Source organism: Electrophorus electricus, chromosome 1 (genome assembly GCF_041902795.1).
Source record: "Electrophorus electricus isolate QZ-2024a chromosome 1, ASM4190279v1, whole genome shotgun sequence".
Taxonomy (NCBI): domain Eukaryota; kingdom Metazoa; phylum Chordata; class Actinopteri; order Gymnotiformes; family Gymnotidae; genus Electrophorus; species Electrophorus electricus.
The window spans coordinates 18,108,721-18,133,620 of record NC_137497.1 but is presented as its reverse complement, the minus strand read 5'-3'; the positions used below and the strand labels follow the sequence as shown (position 1 = coordinate 18,133,620).

The following is a 24,900-nucleotide window of genomic DNA, read 5'->3' as shown; positions in this document are numbered from 1 at the left end:
ATGGACAGGTAAGTAAAACATCATGATGTCAGCCATCAGGAGGTAGAGTAGTCTCTGTAAAGCTTTATTAAAAGGAAAAATAAATGTAAAAAAAAACCACAACATGTACAAAAATTCCAGCTGTCTTAGAAAAATTCTTCCTCTCTCATGTTATCACACACAAAAACACAGGCTGCACATTTAGGACAAACATCAAATGCGCTGCAGTAAAACGCGGTTCCCACCTCTGACGCATCGCGGTTAAGGGGGTGGATATTTACACATATTACTAATTTGTCATTTCTGTTTCTGATCATGTGTCTCATCAGAACACACAGCTGGCCCGACGTGACCAGGACACAGACACACACACACACACACACTATTTGAACTGGTTATCAATAATGGTTCCCTTCATCTTTGCCTTCTTAGTTTCTAGTTCAGGCTGAAAAAAAGAAAAAGAGCAAAGCAGTTACACACACACACACACACACAGAACATGTACACATTAAAACACACACTGTGCCACACACTAGCACGCATTGAATATCTACACACTTCATTATATTTAACACACCACAAAGGTGTTTTTCATTATATATAACACACTGAACATGCCGTGTGAACGCAGTCTCATGTGGAACACACAGCCTGTGCTGTTCACCTAATCAGACAAATTTCCCCCTCGGTTCTACACGAGAGCTTTTACCCTCGCCTGATAGTCAGGTGTGTTCCACCGTGTGAGGGAGACGGTGGGTATATTTATTTGGTTATCTTTGTGAGCATGACTGTCAGAAAGTGTGTGTTCTCACCAGCTCTTTTCTTTCGTGTGTGTGTGTGCGCGCGTGTGTGTGTAGGGGTGTGTGTGTATGTATGTGTGTGGGGTCTCACCAGTTCCTGCAGTCTTTTCTTACTCATTCCTTTCCTCTCTAGTTGTTTCTCAATGACTTTTGCATTCTGAGTATAACAGTCTGCCACCTCCCTCTGGAAGAAGCAGCCAATTACAACGTTCACATCACTTATTGTTTTTAATATTCCCTTTTAGAAAAAAAAGGAATCAAATCAATTACTAATCAACATTTATGTCACCAATTACTACAATATTCATTATAATGTTGATATGTATGAATTTGAATCTATCAGGTATTTCAAAGCAATCACAAGTGTATCACATCAGAGAACTGGTCACATCACAACAGGGAGGCAATCCCACTACATTTGAAGGACATGTGGAACTATGCAACTGCTTACACCGGGCAAGGGCACCCCAGGTGAAGCCACACCAGCAGGTTCCAGGTCCAGCCCACATGACCCCTGGTCTGCATATGACTGTACTTCATCTAGGCCAACACACCTTCCTAAACTCAAGCCCTTCACACCTCACTCCAGTGTGTGGAAGCAGGCCAGTGATCTGTGCAGGGTATAACGCACATCCTCAGCTAACTCAGGTAACTCCAAATACCCTGGTTAAAGAATTAACACTGTGTACTAACAACAGCCAAACACGCATTCTGGCTAGAACTCTAGAATAATCTACATTTTTATCATGAGCGAATCATTTTTTTCACTTTATCAGATGCCTAAATGACAGAAAAATACATATACCCTCTGACAGGAGGTGAGTGTAAAACAAGCAATGTAAACACAAAACTCCACCAAGAAACAAATATGTACAAGACAAGCCTTATAGGTGCAAAAAAACACAGAACCAAGGAGTGGAACTGATCGATCTTGAATCGCTAAATTGCAGCTGTACCTAGAACAGTTTTATTGTTTTAGGATGGTTTGCAGTTTTGGGGAGTTTTGTTTTGTATTTTTGTTGATAGAAATATATGACTAGGGTTACACAAGGCAGTGTGAACAGCAGGGATCTTACACGTGTTTCCTGAACTTCCAGGGAGTTCCGTAGGGATGCAAGAATTCCCTGAACACGGATGTGACTATTTTAATGAAAGAGGAATCATTTTGATCAATTTTTAAAATCTAAATGCAGTTAGCATAAGTTCCAGTGGGATGATAGGCGTGTTGAATTCTAACTTCTGCTCTTTGGATATCAATAGGTGAAATGGCTATGACTGTGTGAATTATTCTGTAATCTGGATTAGGATGAAGTGAATCAAGAGTTCCACTTTATTGAGGAAAGCACAGAGTATATATGTGTCCTATATCTACTATCTAAATCTACAGGATGATGGGGAAAAATGAGGAATGTTCCAAGGGTCTACGTAGACAGGAAAGAAGCAGGTTAGTAAAGATTAGATGCAGTCAGCATGACCCAGCCATGAGCTGCTTGCGTGTGTAGAGAGAGATGGGGAGAGCGAAAGAGAAAGGGAGGGGTAAAGTATGCAAGAAGAGGGAGCAGATGACCTCGGGTGAAGAGCTCTTGGTCAAGCAGTTACATTATGGCTGATAAGCAGAGACGGAGTCTATCAAAAATGACCTCAAATGGAGAAAATTTGGTGGCAGCATTGGGTGTCATTCTGATCTCACACAACACTGCTGGCAGTAGATCTATCTACTTCTTTCCTGTTTCCATCATGAGATGTGAAACTTCCAGTCAATAGTTAGGTAGGTGCATAGTTTCTGAGTTACCTTAGAAATGAAACATGGGTCCCTGATTTGAATGTTATTACCCGAAGCACACCATACCTCGATATTATCTCCTTGGCTAGGATTTTAACCACAGTGCGGGCGTCTTCCTTAGAACAAGGAAACACATCAGTTCACTTGGAAAACCTGTCTACAATCGCTAGCAAGTACTTTCAACTGACTGAAAGGGATATTCAGGAGCCGGTAAGGTATCATATTTGGCTTGTGTTTTACCTTGGTTGCTTCTGGCACAGGTTAAACAGCAATCTAGGAGGAGTTTTACAGTTATATGTGTTGCAGGTATACAAAACTGTTTTTAAATGTTAGCCGTCACCCCCTTTGTGCGATGTGAAATCCCATGAAAATGATGCACAAGAAATGGCAAAATACATTTAGGAACGGTGACATGCCCCTCCAGGTCACAGATTAGACCATTTTAATCAGGACTACAGCCCTAATCAACCCAGTGAGAGCAGTCCTGTTGTGTACCCTGAGTTTGTAAGAAACGCAGATTGATATTATTCGGCACAAAGCAATGAGAAAACATGGCGATCGCTTCACACATCAAGGATATAGTGTACGGGCATGAGGGAGCATTCACAGCTGACCAACGTGGGATCTCATCTGCTGAAGCATTGCCAGTGGCCGTGTCATACTCAGAGGTTGAGTCATGACCTTTGACCTTTAACGATAGCCAGCCGAGCTGGTAGTGTACATGCAGACAAAGGTGCAGACACTAGTCCTGGATTAGAAATGGTCTTGCCGTCCGAGGTGCGGAACCCCCTGGAGTGCCAAATCTTAACAAAGTTATGAGCAACCCCAAACGCATAATGGGAATCAGTGTAGATGGTGACAACCTGATCCCGGAGTAGATGGCAGACCCTGGTAAACGCCATCAGCTCAACTGCTTGAGCAGACCTATAAGGGAGAGAGTAAGCCTCCCAAATGAGGTTAGGCAGAGAGCAGACAATAACCACAGGGAAATTCAGAGTCAGACGGTTTAAAACATGGGCCATCTACAAAAATGTGATAAACGCCTATTTGTAATATCAGTCATGTTAGGAGGCATAACTCTACACAGTTTCTCACCCAGCATCATGAATAGAGCAGAAATATTCACGGGGTGGCTGGAGCCGTGCTCCGAAGTCTCAACCTACTGTAGAGGCGAGGTTAGTAGAGAGGGTAGGTGTGGCTTGTCGTCCAATCTTCCTCCAGAAGTCCCCCTCTCACTTTCCTGCTTCAGCTCAGATGTGTGTGTGGCCTTCGAAACAGAAACATCTGCCTGAGCAGTGGCCTGTCTTATCAGTGCACGCTTCACAAGTGGAGGAGGATCCTTTCAGCTGTGTGGCAGCAAAAACAGCTATTTCAGTCCCAGGAGTCTTATTGAGTTTTACACCATGTGCCTTGTCCCACACCGGCTTGGCCTTATTCCAGGTCTGCCAAGAATTCTTCATATATTTTAAGTCCCAGCTAGGGTCCCCATATCCCTCATAAATAAACATAGCACTAAGCACTATAAACTCCTGTTGAAAAGAAATCTGAATACTTCTTGTATTTGCATGTATAGTGTTGTATTTGCATGTATAGTGTTCACTGTTTATAAAAAACAATATGGTGATGTAAAAGTATACTGTAAATTTCATTATTATTTCACTCTTGGCTAAATAATAAACCCAACCAACTAGACTGAAATTACACAGACATGGGGAGCAGTTGTTTTTGTAGTCAGGATAAATCAATTCTAAAGGAGTTCCTTCTAAAAGAAGCTGCTGACCTGCTCCCTGCGCTCTTCCACATTCTTAGAAGTGTCCCAGCCTTTGCGTGTGTTGAACTTGGACACCTAACTAGTAAATAAAGGTTTAGCAATTTTACAAAGAACCGTAATGAAAATCAAGCTGCACTGATGGAAGAAATAATGTTAGCTAGCTACAGCACCCTTATCGATGGTTTAGCTCGCTGGTCGCCAACCAGTCTATCTATCAAGTCGATCTCACATGTCTAATTTGCTCATAATTGAGAATATGATATTATGTTTATCGATGAAAAGGTTGGTGACCACTGGATTAGGCAGTCAATTAACAAAAGTGTTATCCCAACTAGCTAGCTAGGTTAGCTAAGGTTAGCTAGCTAGGTTAGCTAAGGTTAGCCAGATGGTTTAGCCCGCTAGCATTGCTGTATCGCTAACATAACCTACACACAGCTCGTTCAAGCCTTTGAAAAACCTCCCTAAAAATGTTCAAATATCCACTTACAACTACTTTCAAATTTTACAAAGAGCTAACCAGCTAACAGCTAGAATTCTGCAGATTGCTACTTTGTGTACTTACGTTTGTGCCGCTGTTTGTGTGTTGTGTACGGTTCAATCATAGCAAAGACCGTTTCTGCTTGGATAAAAGTGCCTTTGGCTCCCCACTGCAGTATGTCCTACCAGTCCCGCGCAAAATCTAATGTCTCCTGTCGGTAATCCAAGTTATGGATGTGACACCGTTTTCGTATTATGTTAAATGTTTAATACTGTTCACTGCTATATTTGTATGTGAGTGGCACTTGTGTTGTCCGTGTTTAATGTTAATAAATGTTTCACAAGCACAAGGGAGTCTGTGCGTCCTGCCCCGCGCCCTGCGGCACTCGGGCCAGCAGCAACGTTACACGAAATAATGTTGGTGATTGCTGACTTAAGCTCTACTCAGTACGTTCAAGAAGAACTATCTTCTAATGTTTATTTTGTTTTTTAAATAGCATGACATTCAACTGTAGAGGCAAAAAGTGTGGAAATACTTTAACAATGACAAAGATGAAGTACTTTAACGTTTAGTATTTATGAGGAGTTGTGAATGCTGAGATGTCCACCACTAAGTTTAATAAAATGGATTTTACAAAATACAAAAAAACAAAAACGTTCTTGTACTGAATAAAAGTGGAGGTCTTCTTTGACGTTTGCAGTGTTCTCTCTCTCTCTCTCTCTCTCTCTCTCTCTCTCTCTCTCTCTCTCTCTCTCTCTCTCTCTCTCTCTCTCTCTATATATATATATATATATATATATATATATATATATATATATATATATATATGAATCATTTTTACTGGTGTGTAAATGCATAATTGAAGCAATGACTTTGTATTTCATCAAGTGTCATGTGACACAAAACTCTGCTGATTGTTTAAACAAATCAGAAGCCTCTGAGTCATAAACAAATGCCTAGTGCCAGAAGCATTTTATAGTCCCATATGCGCAAGCTGAACAATATTCATAATTTGCTGTTGTTTTAGTCCTGTTTGGCCATAATTTTTGCCTTGTTAATATGGCCATGTGCCTGAAAATCCTTTGTCATGGAGAATAATGCATGGTGTTGTAGGATAATGTATGTCTTGGACTGTTTCTCAATGAGGCAATAAATGAACAAAATATGGAAATATTAGTTTTAGCTCTCAGCATTTCTTGTGTTTAAAGGGTCTTAGGCTAGTGATATGTGCATTAATTTTTCTGTGATGTTCTTCTTCTATCCTTCTATGCTACTCTGTTGTCTTTCAGTAACAGTTCCAAAAATTCTGCCTTTGCTTTAGTTCTGCTTTATTAATATATTTGCTTGTGAGAGAATTAGACCAGGGACAAGCATGATATCTCAAACATTTCCTGAGATGTCAATGTTACTCTTCATGAATCTTCATAAATCAAAAACACACTGAGGAACTCTGGCCACATTTCATTTGAGCATACCCATGCACTGTGTAATCTTCAATATGCAATAGTAGACTAATTAAATAAGTTGTACATTTTTCAGGGTTATTAGCATGGAACATATACTTTCAAAGCATCGGCACAGTGGAGGCACTGAGATAGTGAGTGTTGCAAGTGTGTCGTGCCCAGCAGGGTGGCTGGAGTTTTCCTGCATGTCACTGTCACTGCAGAGTGGTCAGCCACCCAAAATATCTTGGCAACTGCAGTCGTTTGGTCAGAAGCAAACCACTGATAAAGGGCTAGAAAATGTGTAGAAATGTGAATGGTGGCAGAATGGACCATGGACTCTAACTATGCAACCACAAGGTGCCTCTTGTAACGCTTGGAGTTAGTCCTATTTAAATTATGCTCCAACCCAGATTAGCAAAGAGCTTTGGCACTGGTAGAGAGAAGCCTCTGAAGCATGTGGAGGAGACGCGAGTCAGACTCAACTCAGTTATGCAATAATCTTGCCGGTTTATTCACTACGTGACAGCGGCTTGCTCTTGGAATCCTGTTGACAGTGCATACATGAAATGTAGAAATGTCCAAAGCTCATAAACACATTAACAGAGAAATGAAATTAAGGACAAAAGAATCGCTGGGTCCAGTAAGGTCCGTCATGTACAGTACAAAAAAAAGTCTTCTCCTGTGTGGCATTCATGCACATGCATTTTCCGTAAAACACAACTTAAAGGGACAGCAGACAAATTACTGCCCATTACACTCTGCACAACAGTAGGTATTTAGAATATAGTGCTGTGAGAGTGTATACACAGCAGTAAATTGCTTCTATTTCTATTTCTATGTGTATCAGAGGGTTTCTTCTAAAACCACTAGGAATGTTCAAAAGACCTCTGCGTCATACAGAGAACTGGCACAGCCAATAGGAAGGAAGCTTTCATACCGGGGGTGGAGAGAGCGGCGGAAAGTTCATTAATATTCATAAAGCTGTTAACACAATAGGAGCGGGTACTGGCGCAGTCAATCACACGCTACTGTGTAAGTGATTTGTAGCTAGCTAGTGTTTGTCCACACTCCAATTATAATCAGTCGTTAGGCTTACTGACCTTTAGAATTCACATCAAAAGACGAGAGGTGTCAGTAGATTTGGAAAAGAGGAAAGGTGGCTGCACAAAGCTGCCACCAATAAGACCAAACCACAGTGCTCAGAAAGCAAACAACGTTCAGGTACGTGTATACACATTTTATTTAAACGCTGAAATGAAGGAGCATGTGTTTTTGAATCTTTAAATTGTATGGTATACCTTAAAAATGTTTGTACTGGTGCCTCTAGAATGAAACAAATAGAAATACATTTTTAGTACATTTTAATAAAAAGTTGTTTGGCTATGATGGAAGGTTGTGTATGATTATGTGTGCTTGTGTGTCAGTATGTAAATTCTTGTGTGAAAAATACCTTGTATACTTTGTTTAGGCTCTTGATGTGGGTGTGCACAGTCCAGAAACTAGAGACAGCACACATTTTGCTCCACTTGTTCTACCTCCAATCAATGGTAGCCATCCACTACCATTTCACGTGTGATGTTTACAGCGTGTACTGTTTCTGATACACGTTGGCTTGATTTTCATGTGGTTGAATGAGCAGATAAATTGATTAAAATCTAAACGAAAAAACCTTGAGCCGTGCAAGGTTTAGCAGGTTTAGCAAGTTGATATTTATGTAGAGATGGTACTTGTGGCATAATTATGATTTAATAAAGGGGCTGTGAAGTCACACAAGTTATCACATTAATCACGCCTTTCACCATTCCCATAGTACTCATTTGCTTCGTTGCTGCTTATTGTAATTGGCTGAGGTCTGTTCCCCAAAAACTAAAAGGCTTATCGATCTTTAGAATTCACATCAAAAGACAAGAGGCGCCAGTAGATATGGAAAAGAGGAAAAGGGGCTGCACAAAGCTGCCACCAATAAGACCAAACCACAGTGCTCAGAAAGCAAACAACGTTCAGGTACGTGTATACACATTTTATTTAAATGCTGAAATGAAGGCGCATGTGTTTTTGAATCTTTAAATTATATGGGATACCTTAAAAATATTTGTACTGCTGCCTCAAGAAAGAAACAAATAGAAATACATTTTTAGTACATTTTAATAAAAAGTTGTTTGGCTATGATGGAAGGTTGTGTATGGTTATGTGTGCTTGTGTGTCAGTATGTAGATTCTTGTGTGAAAAATACCTTGTATACTTTGTTTAGGCTCTTGATGTGGGTGTGCACAGTCCAGAAACTAGAGACAGCACACATTTTGCTCCACTTGTTCTACCTCCAATCAATGGTAGCCATCCACTACCATTTCAGAGAAAAAAAGGTAAAGAACTATAAAGTCTATACATTCTAGAGAAAATTACATGGCAATTAATTCCTGTTGGTTTTTAACACAGGGTTTCATATGAAGAGTCGTAATATATTTTTAAACTGAGCCTTCTCATCTGAACATAGCTCAATTTCAAATCAGCTGTTGCCATCTGTTAATTAATAGAACTGGATGATTCTTTAGTATAACTCTGCCCCGTAAATTTAGGTTCATATGAGCAGCTGCAGAAGACTGGTCTGGATGGATGTCATGACAGTGAAGCTTCCAAAGAGCAGCTGGAGATGGAGAGATATAATCTTGAAGCTGAGTATAAGGAACACCAAGCGCTTCTGCAGAGCCTCCTGTCAGAAAGGGATGAACTCTGGCAGTTGAACAGCGAGCAGCAGATGATAATAGCTGACTGGTTGGAGAGGGAAAACGTGCCAATGCCTGTGTGTACATGGCGGAGTCGCCATGGCTACCAGGACCAGCTAAAAATTCTAGAGGACCTAAAGTTGCAGTGGCAGTGCAAATCACAGCTCTACCAGCAGCAAGTTGAAGAACTCCGGCCCCGGTGCCAGGAGAAGAAGAAGCAGTGGGACTGTGAATATCAAGCCTTCATCATGATGATGCAAGAAGTAGTCGTTGCGGCTGTCGCCCGGCGGCTGGGAAAGCGGGCAGCTCTTGTTGAGGTGAAACGGCTCCTTGCAGCTGAGCAGAAGACGGAGACTAAGCTCACTGCTGCAAAAATACGGAACCTTGCGCTGCAGATGAGGGTACAAAGCCGGGAAGAAGCTATTGGAGAACTGGAGGAGAGGACAAAGGCTGAAAAACTGAAATTTGAAAATGAGAATTATAAGACTATGATCTTGGAGTATGAAGAGGAGGTTATTCGAATAAAGAAAGGAATGACCAGCACTAGAGAGGTATGACGTCCTATTAAACTCAGTAGATTAAGACTAATGTGGGTGCAAGTTCTGTTGATTTTTTAGATAGCCATGGAACTGTCAAGTAGACTTGAAAACATAACAAGACCCATCCCATAAATCCCACCACAAAACTTGGAAATTTCGAGCCCACATTTAAAACTGAAAATGCAGTAAATTTATTGCCACGGAGTAGGATGGGAAGATGTATTGTACAGTAGAGTCCTGAAGGCATAGAAAATAATCTCAGTATTGTGTACCTCCACTCTCAGTTCCAGTCACATCTCAAAGAAACGATCAACTTTGTGGAGCTGGAGATCCAGGCCAAACTAGCCAATCTGGCCAAGATAAAGGCAATGATCGGCAACAAGCGGAAAGCTCTGGCAGGGGTAATGATAACTAAAGACAAGCTGCGTGCAGACAATCTGCGCCTGTGCCAGCGCTGCAGCCTGCTGAGAAACAAGAAGCTGCTCCAGGATTTTGAGAAGGTGAAGGATGCATGCGAGGACCTGCAGAGCCAACTAGACATTCTCAAGAGGCAGCATGAAAAGCTCTCTGTCAAGTGTAGCACAGTAAAGAGCAAGCTGAAGCAGAGCAGGCCACTGCAGCATTGTGTATAACACAGTTGAACACACACGTGTACACGTATATACACATACATGCTGTATGCTCTTTGTGCAGAACTAAAATAAAAACAGTACACTGTTATATTTGAAAATAGTGCTGTGCCTTTTATATTTGAAAGTTGACAAAATATCTGATATATGTGTGTTTGTGTGTGTCTGTCTGTTTGTGTATATGTTACTTTCCAGGGAATAAAATTGTCTGTACATGTTTAAAAAATGTAAGTATAAGAAGTCAGTATAACTTTGGGAAGGAAGACTATGTTCCAAACACAAGTCACTCGTTGTCTTCCAGTGAATCAAATAAACACATCAGTATAATGGATTGTAATTGACATGGTTTGCCAGAATTGTACGTTTAGTATTCATGTTTGAAGAATTACATAACTTTTGCTGTCTTAGCCTTCATCTTTATTCAAGGCTTTATGACTTATCTTGGGATATGCATCAAACCTTACCAATGTACTGCTAGTCAGATTCTCTCCACCTAGTTCCACAGTTAAATTGTGCCATATTCTGACATCGTTGTGCGATTCAACTTTCATTATTAGGTTTTACACGTGTGATGTTTACAGCGTGTACTGTTTCTGATACACGTTGGCTTGATTTTCATGTGGTTGAATGAGCAGATAAATTGATTAAAATCTAAACGAAAAAACCTTGAGCCGTGCAAGGTTTAGCAGGTTTAGCAAGTTGATATTTATGTAGAGATGGTACTTGTGGCATAATTATGATTTAATAAAGGGGCTGTGAAGTCACACAAGTTATCACATTAATCACGCCTTTCACCATTCCCATAGTACTCATTTGCTTCGTTGCTGCTTATTGTAATTGGCTGAGGTCTGTTCCCCAAAAACTAAAAGGCTTATCGATCTTTAGAATTCACATCAAAAGACAAGAGGCGCCAGTAGATATGGAAAAGAGGAAAAGGGGCTGCACAAAGCTGCCACCAATAAGACCAAACCACAGTGCTCAGAAAGCAAACAACGTTCAGGTACGTGTATACACATTTTATTTAAATGCTGAAATGAAGGCGCATGTGTTTTTGAATCTTTAAATTATATGGGATACCTTAAAAATATTTGTACTGCTGCCTCAAGAAAGAAACAAATAGAAATACATTTTTAGTACATTTTAATAAAAAGTTGTTTGGCTATGATGGAAGGTTGTGTATGGTTATGTGTGCTTGTGTGTCAGTATGTAGATTCTTGTGTGAAAAATACCTTGTATACTTTGTTTAGGCTCTTGATGTGGGTGTGCACAGTCCAGAAACTAGAGACAGCACACATTTTGCTCCACTTGTTCTACCTCCAATCAATGGTAGCCATCCACTACCATTTCAGAGAAAAAAAGGTAAAGAACTATAAAGTCTATACATTCTAGAGAAAATTACATGGCAATTAATTCCTGTTGGTTTTTAACACAGGGTTTCATATGAAGAGTCGTAATATATTTTTAAACTGAGCCTTCTCATCTGAACATAGCTCAATTTCAAATCAGCTGTTGCCATCTGTTAATTAATAGAACTGGATGATTCTTTAGTATAACTCTGCCCCGTAAATTTAGGTTCATATGAGCAGCTGCAGAAGACTGGTCTGGATGGATGTCATGACAGTGAAGCTTCCAAAGAGCAGCTGGAGATGGAGAGATATAATCTTGAAGCTGAGTATAAGGAACACCAAGCGCTTCTGCAGAGCCTCCTGTCAAAAAGGGATGAACTCTGGCAGTTGAACAGCGAGCAGCAGATGATAATAGCTGACTGGTTGGAGAGGGAAAACGTGCCAATGCCTGTGTGTACATGGCGGAGTCGCCATGGCTACCAGGACCAGCTAAAAATTCTAGAGGACCTAAAGTTGCAGTGGCAGTGCAAATCACAGCTCTACCAGCAGCAAGTTGAAGAACTCCGGCCCCGGTGCCAGGAGAAGAAGAAGCAGTGGGACTGTGAATATCAAGCCTTCATCATGATGATGCAAGAAGTAGTCGTTGCGGCTGTCGCCCGGCGGCTGGGAAAGCGGGCAGCTCTTGTTGAGGTGAAACGGCTCCTTGCAGCTGAGCAGAAGACGGAGACTAAGCTCACTGCTGCAAAAATACGGAACCTTGCGCTGCAGATGAGGGTACAAAGCCGGGAAGAAGCTATTGGAGAACTGGAGGAGAGGACAAAGGCTGAAAAACTGAAATTTGAAAATGAGAATTATAAGACTATGATCTTGGAGTATGAAGAGGAGGTTATTCGAATAAAGAAAGGAATGACCAGCACTAGAGAGGTATGACGTCCTATTAAACTCAGTAGATTAAGACTAATGTGGGTGCAAGTTCTGTTGATTTTTTAGATAGCCATGGAACTGTCAAGTAGACTTGAAAACATAACAAGACCCATCCCATAAATCCCACCACAAAACTTGGAAATTTCGAGCCCACATTTAAAACTGAAAATGCAGTAAATTTATTGCCACGGAGTAGGATGGGAAGATGTATTGTACAGTAGAGTCCTGAAGGCATAGAAAATAATCTCAGTATTGTGTACCTCCACTCTCAGTTCCAGTCACATCTCAAAGAAACGATCAACTTTGTGGAGCTGGAGATCCAGGCCAAACTAGCCAATCTGGCCAAGATAAAGGCAATGATCGGCAACAAGCGGAAAGCTCTGGCAGGGGTAATGATAACTAAAGACAAGCTGCGTGCAGACAATCTGCGCCTGTGCCAGCGCTGCAGCCTGCTGAGAAACAAGAAGCTGCTCCAGGATTTTGAGAAGGTGAAGGATGCATGCGAGGACCTGCAGAGCCAACTAGACATTCTCAAGAGGCAGCATGAAAAGCTCTCTGTCAAGTGTAGCACAGTAAAGAGCAAGCTGAAGCAGAGCAGGCCACTGCAGCATTGTGTATAACACAGTTGAACACACACGTGTACACGTATATACACATACATGCTGTATGCTCTTTGTGCAGAACTAAAATAAAAACAGTACACTGTTATATTTGAAAATAGTGCTGTGCCTTTTATATTTGAAAGTTGACAAAATATCTGATATATGTGTGTTTGTGTGTGTCTGTCTGTTTGTGTATATGTTACTTTCCAGGGAATAAAATTGTCTGTACATGTTTAAAAAATGTAAGTATAAGAAGTCAGTATAACTTTGGGAAGGAAGACTATGTTCCAAACACAAGTCACTCGTTGTCTTCCAGTGAATCAAATAAACACATCAGTATAATGGATTGTAATTGACATGGTTTGCCAGAATTGTACGTTTAGTATTCATGTTTGAAGAATTACATAACTTTTGCTGTCTTAGCCTTCATCTTTATTCAAGGCTTTATGACTTATCTTGGGATATGCATCAAACCTTACCAATGTACTGCTAGTCAGATTCTCTCCACCTAGTTCCACAGTTAAATTGTGCCAGATTCTGACATCGTTGTGCGATTCAACACAGCTGGCATGTACACTATTATAGCTGTAATTAAGGGAGCCACGCTAAAGACCACAAATTACTGAAGAAAAGATATCTGACATTTAAGGAGAGAGACTCAGAGCTGAGTCCTACTGAGAGAGCAGCTCCGTGACTTCTTCATCCAAAAGTTCAGTAGACAGGCGAATCCCAAAGTTACAATCATCTGTTATGCTAATTTTTGCTGATATGACTTCAAAACCATCCCCACTCTAACCAATTTCTTTGGGTTTGCCAGTAACACTAGTTGACCATAGCATAAAGATAATGTTTTGTTCTGTCCTATTTGTTGATATTTCAAACTGAATAGTAAGAAAAGGCAATACACAGTGACCAATAAGCAATAAAAAGTTAATGAAAAGCTACAGACACACTGTTAAATGGGCTGACGCACATATTTATCACCAGAGACATAGAGCCCTAAACACTTGCCCAAGTCATTGTTTTGACTTATCTGGGTCCTAATCAGATGATTCATACTATAGCTAAGCAATTTGACCCAGGAGTACATTTCACTGCGCATCATTTTTAAAACCATGACAAAAACAATACAGTTTTCCATCTATGTCACCAGCCCAGCACACAGCCAGTCTCATCGATGGAGCTTTCATAACTTAGAAAGGACCAGCTCAATAAGCCCTTGGTGCTAGATGCTATACACAAATGGTGCACTGTCTGAAGTGGACCTAGAGTAGGAACTGAAAAGTAATTAACTAGTAATAGTAAAAGCATGGACTGAGAGATTTATTGAGTCCATTCTCTCTCTCGTTCCATCTCTCTCTATCTCTCTCTCTCTGAGGCATTTTCATTATTTATCACCTAGCTAGCAAATCTGCAGAGACATCTGAAGGCCTCTGAGTTCAGCTTGATATGTTGAATGTTTAATAATGTTCACTGTTATAGTTGTATGTGATTGCCACTTGTGTTTTCCATGCTTAATGTTAATAAATGTTTCACAAAGTCAAGGTAGTCTGTGTGTCCTGGCCCATGCCTTACGGTGCTCAGGCCAGCAGCAACATTACAGAATGACCAACCACCACAGGACTCTTACTCCCTCGGCAAATGACGGACTTCCTAGCAGGAGTTGCGTGAGTTAATGTCAAAATGTAACATTCGTAACCATTTTTGTCTACCTTGTGTTAACGTTAAAAATTGTTAAGTGTTAAGTGTCTCTATGTTCACTGTTTGTGTTACACGGGAGTGCCACTATAGTCTTTACATTTTATGTAAATAAATGTTTGTCCACGTCGAGAGAGTCTACGCTCTGCTCTACGCCCTTCGGCACTCGGACCAACGTGGTACAGTATGACCAACCACCACAGGATGCCAGGTCCTTCAGCTAAAGACAGACTTCCTAGCGGGAGATGCGTAGGCACCCCCGCCCTGCTGCCTGGATCCCAGCAGATTGGGGAGAGGACCATGACTGGTGTCTATGTCCACCCCGGAAGTGGAGGGGTACACCCCCAAGAATTTCTTGGGGGGGGCCTTGAGCCTGGGCCGAGGAAGACCGAAATGCACCACAACCAGAAAGAGGGCAGTTGGGTGGACCCATCGGGATCTCCAGTGGGCAGAGCTGAAGCCCATGTCCCTTCCCTTCAGTGGACTCACCAGCGAGACTGGAGGGGTCTGCTCAAAGCCCAGGAGGCAAACCGTCGCTGGGATGCTCCTAGAGTGGCAGGCGAGTGGAGGACCGTTGGGGCAGGTAGCATGTCTGGAACCGGGGTGGACGTGCACCCCCACATGTCCATTGAGGCCCCGGACACGTACAAGGTGCCTGCGCAGACAGCGGGCACCATGTCACAGCGCCTTATATGTTTGTGTGTGGGCGCTATTGTTTGTTTGTGTTTACAACTTTTCTACATCTACAGGCATAACATTGTTGGGGGCATACCGGACTGCCCTGAGAGAGACAGAGAAGTTGCCTTTCTCCCAGGCGGCTGCTTGTGTGTACATTTACACGGCGTCCTGAGACTCGCATTCACTGGAAGGATGCGTCGGGAACCGCGCCCCTTGGGAGGGGGTTCTCTAACAGAACGTTCGCCTCTCGCAAGTCACATGGTTTGGCCCGCCACGTGCAGCGAGTGGATCTTTGTTTGTATCCACGCCTGCACACACCTGCACCTTGTTTGTCTTTGTGTATTTAAACCTGCATCAGTGTGTGCAGTGTTGTTGGTCATCGTTGATGCAGCATGTTGTTCGTGAGTTAATATCTAAATGTAACATTCGTAACCGTGTTTGTCTAGCTTGTGTTAATGTTAAAAATTGTTAGTGTTAAGTGTCTCTATGTTCACTGTTTGTGTTATATGGGAATGCCACTATAGTCTTTATGTTCTATGTAAATAAATGTTTGTCCACGTCGAGAGTCTGTGCATCCTGCACCACACCCTTCGGCACTCGCGTTACACTGAGAGGACACAGAATCTCTATACTCCCTTATGTTTTATGTTATTAATATGTCTAATTCAATGTTAAAAACCTCTATTCCCTATAATCACTCTTTTTATTACCTCAGTATATACATAGGTTGTGTATATACACAATACGAACACAGTATATATACGTATATACACAAACACAAGGTATATATACACAATTACAAATGAGAAAAACATGTGAGAACAATGAAGTAAGGCAGAGAATACCAGACAAGGGGCGACAGAACGACAAGGGGCGACAAGGTCATAGGGACTATAAGGCACAGAGCTCATTGGGGGCAGGTGGAGATTATCTAACTGTTACCAGTGGTCATTCTCTGTGGCCAGTCCAGGGCCCCTCCAGAACCATTTCGCACCCACCATGGCCCTTTCGGCGGCATGCAATCTCATCTGCACCCTCTCCAGTGTTCCCGGACCCACGGTTCACCCAGAACACAGAATCTGCCAACATTCCGGTCCCAGGTGATCTCTGTGACCTCTCCGGGAAGGAGGCGAGACTATGGGATAGAGGGTCAGGTTGTTTCGCATGTTAAGGAGCCATGTGCAGTTGCGCATGCATGTCAAGTAGTCATGTGTTTCATGTTGTTAGACTGTTTTTTTTTTTATCTTTTTAATCATGATCAGGATTCCATGCAAAAATTCAGACATTCAACAGAATGTCAATTTTATTGTCTTCATATTGTTTTTCCACATTTAAAAAATATATATCCCATTATATATATATATATATATTGTTAAAAGTGGATGTTCATTCAACAATAAGATTAATAATAATAATAATAATAATAATAATAATAATAATAATGCTGACTTAATTGAATGTTAATTGAATTAATTTAACGAGTCATTTATACACAGGAAACTGAACTCTGAATAGTACTTGTTTATTGTTCCTCAAATAAATAATATCAAAATAAGTGCATTTTTCGTAAGAATGTGTCTAATTACCAACAAGTTATTCACTTTAATAAAGTGGTTTAAAATCGGTGCCCATTCACTTTGTGAAGTACAAAGCAGAATAAGTCAGTGCTCATTCACTTTGTGACGTATAATATAATATTGAAGTGCTCATTCACAACACATAGAATGAATAATGAAAATTGGAATAAATATAAAACTATGTACTATTTACAAAGGGGTGAGTGGGGTGGTCAGCAGATCACTGACCCTGTCCAGCATCTCCTCAGTCTTCCCCGCTGCTGCCATGAAGAAGTGCACCCCACGAAACCTGCTGTGGCCAAACTGTTTGGTCTTGGCTTTGCAGGCCTGGTGTTCGTGCCTGCGCCGCTTCGGGGGGGACGGCCTGTCCATGGGCAGTGGCAGCAGAGGCCTCTGCCTTTTTCTTCCAACACCACGCTCTGGAGTACTTCGGGCCCGGCCAGTGCGGCAGGGGCGATGGTGGCAGAAGCCGCATCTCCTTCCGGACCAGAGCTCCTCGGGGTATCACCAGGAGGAAGAGGAGGCTGGCCTCGGACACGCTGAGAAGCCTGCCCAGACACATCCTGCTGGATGTTAAGGTCAAAAGCAGGGTGCTCGTGAGTCAGACGCTCTGGGAGCTTACTCAGCGCGGGAGGGCGAGGTTTCAGGGCCAACATGGGAGTGTTGGACTGGCCAACGCTCAGGCGCAGAACATCCTGTTCCTGCTTTTTGTTCCTGGCATTGTACCCGTAACGAAAAATGCAGCCCAGCCTATTAGTGCTCAGCCTTTATAGTCCACAGTGCTAATAAGGTCAATATAAAACCCGGTAAACTCAGCAGTGGGCCAGTGTCTGCTGATTCAACTCAAAAAGTTGAATACGGGTCTGGGCCATGAGGCCGGGGCTGCTGAGGACTACGTCCTAGATGACACTGTAGTCCCTCCTCATGACAACAACCCACCTGTTCACCCTGACCCCGACGATGGTCTGACTGGCCAGGTGAAGTGGACAAAGCGCCAGGCACACGGCCTGGACAAAGTGGCTGACGCTGGGCCACTGAGCAGTCCAATTCTGTCCAAAAGGTAACGAGAGGAAGAGACATCGTGCGCAGGCAGGTCTGTGGAGACAAAATACGACATGCGCACGCATAAATCTTTGACAGGCTACTTAGTTGAATCCCTAGTCGATACCCAAACTGTAGAAAGAAGAACACACACATCAGTGCCACATATAGAATCGTACCGACACGGTCGCGGTTTGCTTAGTGAACACTTACAATGAACGCGGTACACCGCTGCACGTCTGCAATACATACAATACAGACAAAACAGCAATACGGTCGATCTCGAGTTGTGAAGCACCACTTCGGACACGCATGCAAGCTAACTGGGTGTGTTTAATCAGCCATTTTAATGTCATCTAGCCAGACAGTCAGACACTCTGTATTTTACACATAAATGACCGAGACGAGCGACCGATTTAGCGAGCTAGCTCGGTCGGTCGGTTGTGCCTGCTAATTTCGCCCATTAAATCTCACTTTTACATTCTTGACGTACGTAGACGGGGAATAAAAGCCAGGTAAAGAACCAGACCGTAAAACCTACCGAAAACGGATCGAAGGGCTAAACTTCAAACAACAGGAGAAACCGGCTGTGCTGATCTCCACTGTAATCCGGAGACAGTCAGCTGGTGTTCGGCACCTTTTCCAGTCGCGCTAGTTTACTAGCTAGTTGGCTAACGTACGACAGCTTTCTTTCAGAGTAATCTAACAAAGCGGATGTGTTCAGATTCCACTCATACTGAATAAAATGTACTAAAGGTCATAAAGACGGTGAACTATCATGGCGTTGTTCAAGCATAACCCACTAATGTTAGTATTCAAGAAAGCTACTGAAAACACATCTGCTAATGTTGATTTCTAGCTAACGCTAGTTTAGCTGCACTGTAGCTACAGTACAGTACAGCATTGACCTGTTCCAGCCTCTCCATCTGTATTTCTCTCCAGTGTCTTGGCTGTTTTGTTTTGTTTTGTTTTTTGATGATTTTTGCCCTGGTTTTCTCTCTGAACTGTGAACTCTCTTCTTCTTTGTGTACTGTGAGGACGAGCGTCAGGTGCTGTGCTGATCTCCACTGTCATCCGACTCCAAACACACCTGTACCTGCGTCTCCTCATTAGAGGCGCAGACCTGAATGAACTCCAACGTCCACGAACCCTCCACCTTTACTGTTGATGGTTTATATGAAATTCACGAAGAGCTGTTTGTCCAGAAAATATTAATGTGTCTGCTGAATATAAGAATACACAATATATAAAAATATTTGGATGTATTACTCATTGCATTGTTAAGTTTAAAATCTTGTACACTCGATGAGAATCTGGAATGCCATAAATTCCACTATAACAAATGTAAAGGGGACACATCCGGTTTTAATTGGACCAAAATGCCGAAGAAAAAAATAAAAAAGGAAACATTTAAAATTTATAAAGTGGCTGCAAAATAAGAAAGTACTACAAAGAGATTAAATGCGATCTTTGTCATCATAAAATGAAACTACACAACAGCGACTGCTGGGACTGATGTGAATGGTAGACTAACGAGCTTACTTAGACGTTTTAGTGTAACTTTAATATACAACGTACAGGTGGGAGCAGCTAACACGCAGGCTTATATGTCTTACTTTATACAACAAGTGTGGACTGAGTGGCCATTTGAACTGTAATCAAACAGATTTTTGTTCAGCACATCTAGATACTTTCTGCAGTGTGGAAATATTTTAATGGTGCAACCGCAAACATCCATGTGTAACGAGCAGGTTAATTGGTTTTATTCAAATCAAGTAAATTGTTTGATTAAAAGAAGCAAAATAACCAGAGCAGTTCACATGACCAAATTAATTTAATTAACAAATAAACTTTACAATTTTACTGAGTACATTCAATATCTTACTAAGTGTTAAATCCATTTATTCAGTTATTTAATCAATTTAGCACCATTATGTCCCTTCAGGTTTTCTCAAGTTTCTTGTCAAAGTTGTCTAAGAAAGTGAGAGAGGCTTGTGTGGTGGCGATGGAAGAACTCAGAAGAAGGAAAGGAGGATGCAGACAGTTCACTGTCATAGATGAGAGTAACTTCAGGCATAGAAGAAATGCAGGTGCATCTTTTATGTGGGTATAGAATTTTGTATAGTCTTAATAATGTATAATGGACATACAAGTCTTCATGCTTCATACCTTTAATTCTTTCATCTTGTTAATAGTTCTTAATTAATGTATTAATGCTTTACTTTTTATGTTACACAGTATGGAAGAGGGTGGATGGCTGGGGTGTTGTGAAGGAGGCAGTGGGTCTCTGGGATGCTGGGTGAAAATACTGTCCACACTAAACAAAGAGAGCCAGTTCTTCACCTAGTTCAGAGAAGGTCCAGAAGGGAACTAGTGCCACTTATCATTTGGCATGTAAGGAGGGGATCCACAATCCTCAGTGGTGAGTGGCGTGTCTACCGGCAGGCTCTGTCTCAGCTTGGCTACAGACATTACACAGTTAACCACAGTATATCATACATGGATGCTCCTACAGGGGCTCACACCCAGCATATAGAGAGGGCCTGGAGAACATACAAGGAAACTGTTTGGAGGTTTAAAAGCAACTGGACAGAGGAGCTGTTAAAGGATCACTGGACAGTAATAGAATGGTATGAATGGTTAGCAAAAAAACACACCATAATGGCCCTCTAGGAAGATTTATTCATGATCTTGGCAAGAAGTCCTGCTATGCATATTTATTAACAAGCACATTAGTCTGAAGACATTAAGTCTTTTTTAATGTGTGTATTTTACTGTTTATGTGAGACAATCAAATAAAGCTGAAATACAATTTCAAATGTGTTATAAATATATTAATGTATAGTCATTCTGAATTGTCATGTAATTCAGGGTTCTTCATTAGTGTCACATTAGTGAAATTCAAGGTGAAGTAGAGCAAATAGTGATGATTAAACAGTTATTAACCTCTGTTCCTAGTACTATACAGAACAAAATACTGTTGCTCCTTTCTTGTCTTTTTGGTAAATTTTGGTCAGATCCTTTAGATGGTGTTATTATCTCTGTCATTTTATGGAGGCAGGGAAATAATAAAATGTGTTACAGCCAGTACTTCATACTTACAATAGTAATGTTTACCAACCTTTGTAAATGTCTATATATTGAGATGTTTTGCAACTTTAGATAAGGGGCTCCAACATGTTTTATTAATTATTACCAAGTCATTTATACATTTCTTAACAGACAACTTAAAATGATAAGTTTACTTGAAAGTGTGTTGTTTATAAATGGCCTACAGACATTTATAGATATTCGTGTATATTGAATAGTTTTCACTTTAGCGGCTGTAAAATGCTACAGATAATTTTTATATGACAAGTAATTTAGAAACTATAGCTGCTGTTTGTTACTGTTTAACAAATAATTTGTATGGCTACACTTTTTAATTATTTTAACAGGTTCACAAAGACTATTAGGAGCCAGGATTAGTAAAGCTGTAATTTTAATAATATATTAACTAATGGTGCATATCCTCTGAATTCCTGAATTGGTCACCATTAATTCTGAAATTGTAACATACATATTTACATTAACATTTAAGGTGTTTAGCAGACTCTCTTATCCAGAGTGACTTTGTTGTGCATAACACAATAGCATTTCATAAATGCAATTAAAACATTTTAATAAGTGCAAAACTAATGTTCAGGTAAATGCATCTTCAGTCGGCGTATGAACAATGAGGGACTCTAGTGTTTAGACAACCAGAGGATTGAAGTTTCCAGTTGAACTAATCTTTAATCCTGAGTAATTGTAATTTGTACAGATTTCTAGTGTTTGTGTTCATAATGTGAAACTTGTGTGGTGTGTTTGCCTGAGATCTGGCTCTTTTTGGAAAATGATGGTTTTGGTCTTTTTCAGGATTTTTTTACTTGGGTGTTTAATCATTTCATTTCAAATGCCATCAGACCCACTTGTTTTTTTTTTGTTTTAAGAGTAGAAATTTGATTTCTAAGTTCCTGCTCAGTAATGGGTGAGTCCAAGGGATTCTAGAAGTCCTTTATTCGTAGTTCTAATATATTACATTTTTCAGTTATATGCTTTTGTTCAGGTCTTGTATTTTTGAGTAATTGATTATAAAGTGATTTAACATGTGTTATCCAATATGTGTTTTGAAAAGCCAATTCTTCTTATTTAGATTTATTAAGAGTGTTCAAGAAATGTGTCTAAAAGTGTTTGAATTTCTTGAGAGTTGATTGCTTTCTGGAACTCCTCTGTGCTGTTTTGGGCCCATCTGTATCGTCTCCTGGTATTAAACAGCTGACTGGTCAGTGTGGGTGCAGCACTGCTAGTCTCTGTCCTATTAATGAACACAGTGATGTGGCTGTGATCAGACAGAGGGGTTAGTAGCTTTACAGTGAATGTACTGAGAGAGAATGTACTGTTATCATGTAATCCACTGTATTGCTAAGAGGTGAGCAAAAGGTGGATCTCCCCAAAGAGTCGCCTCATAACCTACTGTTGACAATGTACAGACCCAGATTTTGACAGAGCTGCAGGAGGTATTTTCCATTCCTGTTTACCTGTGTGTCAGAAGGATATCAGGAAAGAAACGTTTCCTTGTATTAACAGCCCTGTGGACCTCGAGAAATGTGTACTTTGAAAATGATCAGAACATTCTTTGAAAATACAAAACATGCAAAAGGGGTTCGGGTGGAAGAGGACTTTCCAGATCTGGCAGGTTTTATACAGTCTTTACAGTGTTTGAGAAGCAATTTATAGGAGGAAGGTTTTACTGATCTAAACCTGCAACTTAACGATGAAGATAAGAAGATTGCTTAAATTTTGTGTCACTTTTTTGTTTAGATTTAATGTTCATTTTCAAAATGAGTGTGTGCGCTGTGGCAACACTTAATGGGGCCAGGGATGTGAATAAAAGAACACAGTTTTTTCAGTTAATCAAATTTAAAGGAAATGATGTAGATTTTGCTCAAGAAACTCATAGTGATAGACAGAATGAAGCAGACTGGCTGAGAGAGTGAGAAGGTAAAGCCTTCCTTAGTCACAATAGCACCATGTCTGGGGGTGTGGCTGTGTCATGTCATGGGGCGTGGCTGTGTCATGTCAGGGGGCGTAGCTGTGTCATGTCAGGGGGCGTGGCTGTGTCATGTCTGGGGGCGTGGCTGTTTCATGTCTGGGGGCGTGGCTCTGCCCCTTCCCAACAGCTGGGTTCCACAATTTGTAATGGAGGATATTGAGGCTCTTAAAGTAAAAAAGAAAAAAAAAAAAAACTAGCCGACCTGCTTGGGGTACAGGCACAGGGGGCTCTGGTGTGTTCTCCTTTTCAGAACGTGACACAGATGTACTCTCTGTCCAAGTTTTTCTTTGGTTTAGAGCATAAACATGGTCAGAGCAGATGGATACATGCCTTGAAGTCTGGTACTGTACTCTCAGATCCTGTGGAGATTCGTAGAAGAGCAGCACAGTTCTAAACTAGGCTGTATACCAGTGAATATAGATCACACCAAGAGATGGAAAATATTTACTTAGATGGTTCTCCTCAGGTAGAAGAAGAGGCTGGAGAGAGAGAGAGAGAGAGAGAGAGAGAGAGAGAGAGAGAGAGAGAGAGAGAGAGCGAGAGAGGCGACCCAGACTCCAGATGGAAAGAGAGAGAGAGAGAGAGAGAGAGAGAGAGAGAGAGAGAGGCGACCTAGACTCCAAATGGAAAGAGAGAGAGAGAGAGAGAGAGAGAGAGAGAGAGAGAGAGAGAGAGAGAGAAAGAAATAGAGGGAGAAGGAGAAAGAGGGTGAGCTGCTTGGGGACCCAAAGTCCAGATGTAGAGAGAGAGAGAGAGAGAGAGAGAGAGAGAGAGAGAGAGAGAGAGAGAGAGAGCCGTACGGGACTACGGATGTAGGGAGAGAGAGGGAGGGGACCAGGACTCCAGATGGAGACTCTCTCCCTCCATTCAGAGTCTGTGTCACAGTGTGGCCCTCCTTCCATCTCTCTCTCTCTCTCTCTCTCTCCCTCCCTCCCTCCATCAGGAGTCTGGGTCCCCGTGTGCATCTCCCTCTCTCTTGCCAAAGCTTTGATAAAGACATTAACACTAACAGCAGATGACAACAACAATATTATAACCGCTTACAATATTAGTAACAACAACAATAATAATAGAACTACAACACACCCAATACCAATACCAATAATAATACCAATAATAATAATAATACCAATAATAATAATACCAATAATAATAATAATACCAATAATAATAATAATACCAATACCAATAATAATAATATCAAAAATAATAATAATAACTATAATAATAATAATAATATCAATAATAATAATATCGATAATAATAATAATAATAACTATAATAATAATAATAATAATAATAATAATAATAATAATAATAATGTCTCTGTGTCTCTGGTATCTGACTCGGTCACTAACTGTCCCTCAGACTGTGGCAGGAGTGAACGTACAGCGCTGCCAGTGTGCTGAACTCTTTATGTTCACCAACCACATACGGCAGCTTCTCCTCATCAGGGAGGTTTTTAAACTCAGGGAATACGTGGCTAATTTTCTTAAAGAATTTAGTTCTAATCTGTCTAAATGTTGTACATTTATTCAGAAAGTGCAGCTTTGTCTGGATCTTATAGTCCTGGTACTGCTGACACAGTCTCTGCTCTTCAGGTAAACAGGACTGTTTATGTCTGCTGGTCTCTATGGCCAGGCGGTGGTCACTGAGTCTGTACTCGGTCAGGGTGGACCTCAGTTTTGGATCAGACAGTGTTCTTAGGTAATCTGCCACGCTGTTATTTTCTGGTCCTCAGCATGTGTAGTCTTAGTGTGTGTTAGTGTAGTGTTAGTGTGTGTTAATGCTGAACTGTATTTCCGGACCAGCT

At 41.2% G+C, this 24,900-nt stretch overlaps 1 protein-coding gene and 1 long non-coding RNA gene across 2 annotated transcripts in view; both read right to left on the bottom strand.

Moving 5' to 3' along the window:
* Positions 1-361: 361 nt before the first annotated feature.
* LOC113568987 (STING ER exit protein-like) overlaps positions 362-24,900 on the bottom strand; it is a 222,034-nt gene continuing 197,495 nt past the window's right edge. The window contains exons 4-5 of the mRNA XM_026997116.3: positions 871-963; positions 362-424 (exon numbers count right to left, since the gene is read on the bottom strand). Coding sequence (XP_026852917.3) covers positions 362-424; positions 871-963 — 156 coding nt within the window. The remainder of the gene's footprint in view (positions 425-870; positions 964-24,900) is intronic.
* LOC145657468 (uncharacterized) lies at positions 3,776-4,978 on the bottom strand. Its single transcript, XR_014123145.1, has 3 exons — positions 4,896-4,978; positions 4,343-4,412; positions 3,776-3,908 (listed from the first exon to the last, which is right to left on the bottom strand). It is a non-coding gene; the product is annotated as an uncharacterized LOC145657468 (long non-coding RNA).